The sequence below is a fragment of the Onychomys torridus genome, chromosome 7, assembly GCF_903995425.1.
Source record: "Onychomys torridus chromosome 7, mOncTor1.1, whole genome shotgun sequence".
Lineage (NCBI taxonomy): Eukaryota > Metazoa > Chordata > Mammalia > Rodentia > Cricetidae > Onychomys > Onychomys torridus.
In genome coordinates this window covers 32,350,945-32,353,068 of record NC_050449.1, presented here as the reverse complement: position 1 = coordinate 32,353,068, position 2,124 = coordinate 32,350,945, and the positions used below count along the sequence as shown (strand labels likewise).

The 2,124-nt window shown below is 35.8% G+C and overlaps 1 protein-coding gene across 1 annotated transcript; it reads right to left on the bottom strand.

Moving 5' to 3' along the window:
- Nucleotides 1-913: 913 nt before the first annotated feature.
- On the bottom strand, nt 914-1,870 carry LOC118587269 (olfactory receptor 147). Its single transcript, XM_036193092.1, has one exon. It carries the CDS (start codon nt 1,853-1,855, stop codon nt 914-916), a length of 942 nt encoding a protein of 313 aa, XP_036048985.1. The 5' UTR covers nt 1,856-1,870.
- Between the last annotated feature and the right edge of the window lie 254 nt (nt 1,871-2,124).

Genomic DNA, 2,124 nt, shown 5'->3' with positions numbered 1-2,124 from the left:
CAATTATCATTACATATTTTTAAATTATTCACTGACCCGCTAAATTATGTTGTATAAAATTTTAAGGGTTGTTTTACATTTTATAGAAAAAATAATAAGATATATTCAGTATATAGCATATTAAGAAAAGTATTCAAGTTTGGGGACAAGGAAATGGCTTAGTTTGTCAAAGTACTTGCCACCTGATCCTAATGACCTACATTGTATCTTCATAACCCACACAAAACTGGATTTAGTGCTTAAACATCTGTAATCTCAGAGCACCTATGGGAGGTGGAGAGAGGAGAATCCCTAGAAGCTCACATCCCATCTATCCTGGCTTACCCCACATTGAAGGTAGCCTGCTTTGAACTTGGAAAATGATAGTAACACCTAATGGTGGACTTCCAGTCTTCAAACACAGCTGCAGATTTTAAATATGTATAAAATACATCCAAGTTTTAAAATACCACCGGAAAATAAGTCATTTTTATTTTTATTAAATATGACCTCAAATAAATATATTTAAAGTTACTAATGAAAATATATAATTGTTCTGAAACACAATTCATCAGGCCATGTGCTTAATTGTTAATGACTATATCCTAATTTCTCTTACAGTCTACATTAATAAGGAATCATGTATGCAAATAATGAATTTTTATGATTTTATTTGTAACTGAAAAATAAAATACTACATATTTTGTTTATTAGTAACAATGCTACTGTGTAGATATCTACTGTGTGGGGATTAAATTGAATAAAAATGCATCATCTGACATAATTGTAACTTCTTTACAATGAAATTATCCTTATGAATACTATAAAAACAAGTCTACCAAAATACACATATAATTAAAAGTGAAGTAACATTGACAAAAAAAGCAATACCAAAAAAACTACAGTCTTCCAATTTCTTACAGAACTATTGTTTTTAATTAAAATCTTTCCTCTGAAACTTAATCAATGATTTCCTCAATGCCACCTTAACATCTTTGTTCCTCAAACTGTAAATCAGGGGGTTGAGCATGGGCCCAACATTAGTGTAGAAAACTGAAGATATTTTTCCTTGTTCCATAGATCCAGAAGAATATTTAAGATACATGAATGCAGCTGATCCAAAGAAGAGAGAAATCGCCATGATGTGAGAGCTACAAGTACTGAAGGCTTTTGATCTTCCATGTGTAGATTTGATATTGAGAATGTTGGCAAGGATGAAAACATAGGAAATGAGGATGGTAAAGCTGGGGACTGTGATGTTAATACCCACAACTATGAGAACTACAACCTCATTGACATAGGTGCTGGTGCAAGAAAGTTGGAGGAGGGGCAGGATGTCACACAAGTAATGGTTGATGACATTGGCATTGCAGAAGGTCAGTCTGAGCATGCAGCCTGTGTGGGCAGAGGCTCCAGCAAACCCCATCCCATAAGCAGCAATAGATATCACAGAACACACCTGAGGGGACATGGTGACCTTATACAGCAATGGATTACAGATGGCCACATAGCGATCATAGGCCATTGAGGTCAACATGTAGCATTCAGAGATGACAAAAAAGAGAAAGAGAAACAGCTGGGTCATGCAGCCTACATATGAGATGACATTCTTCTCAGAGACAAAGTTCATCAGCATTTTGGGGCTGAAGACAGAAGAGTAACAGAGATCAATGATGGAGAGGTTGAAGAGGAAATAGTACATGGGGGTGTGCAGGTGAGGACTGAGGCCAATGAGGGTGACCAGGCCAAAGTTTCCCACCATTGTGACAATGTAGATCAATAGAAACAGGTAAAAGAGGGGCATCTGGAGCTCTGGACGGTCTGTCAAACCAGCAAGGACAAATTCAGTCACAATGGAGCTATTTTCAGCTAGCATAATTATTATTGAAAATCTAGGAGAGAAGAAAATTTTATTCATGGACAAACCAGCTGTTTCTAAGCTTTTAACCTCAGCAGAATTCAGCACAATTGATGAAAGTTCTCCTTTTTCATATGAATATATTATCACACTCTCCAATTATAACAAATTTGAGTCACTCTTGCCTGTTTTATCTTTATAACCTGAATACTACAATAATATTCTTCTATCCCTGCCTCAGTATATGGGGATATAATGACTGACGTGCATGCCTAGCCATTGATAAA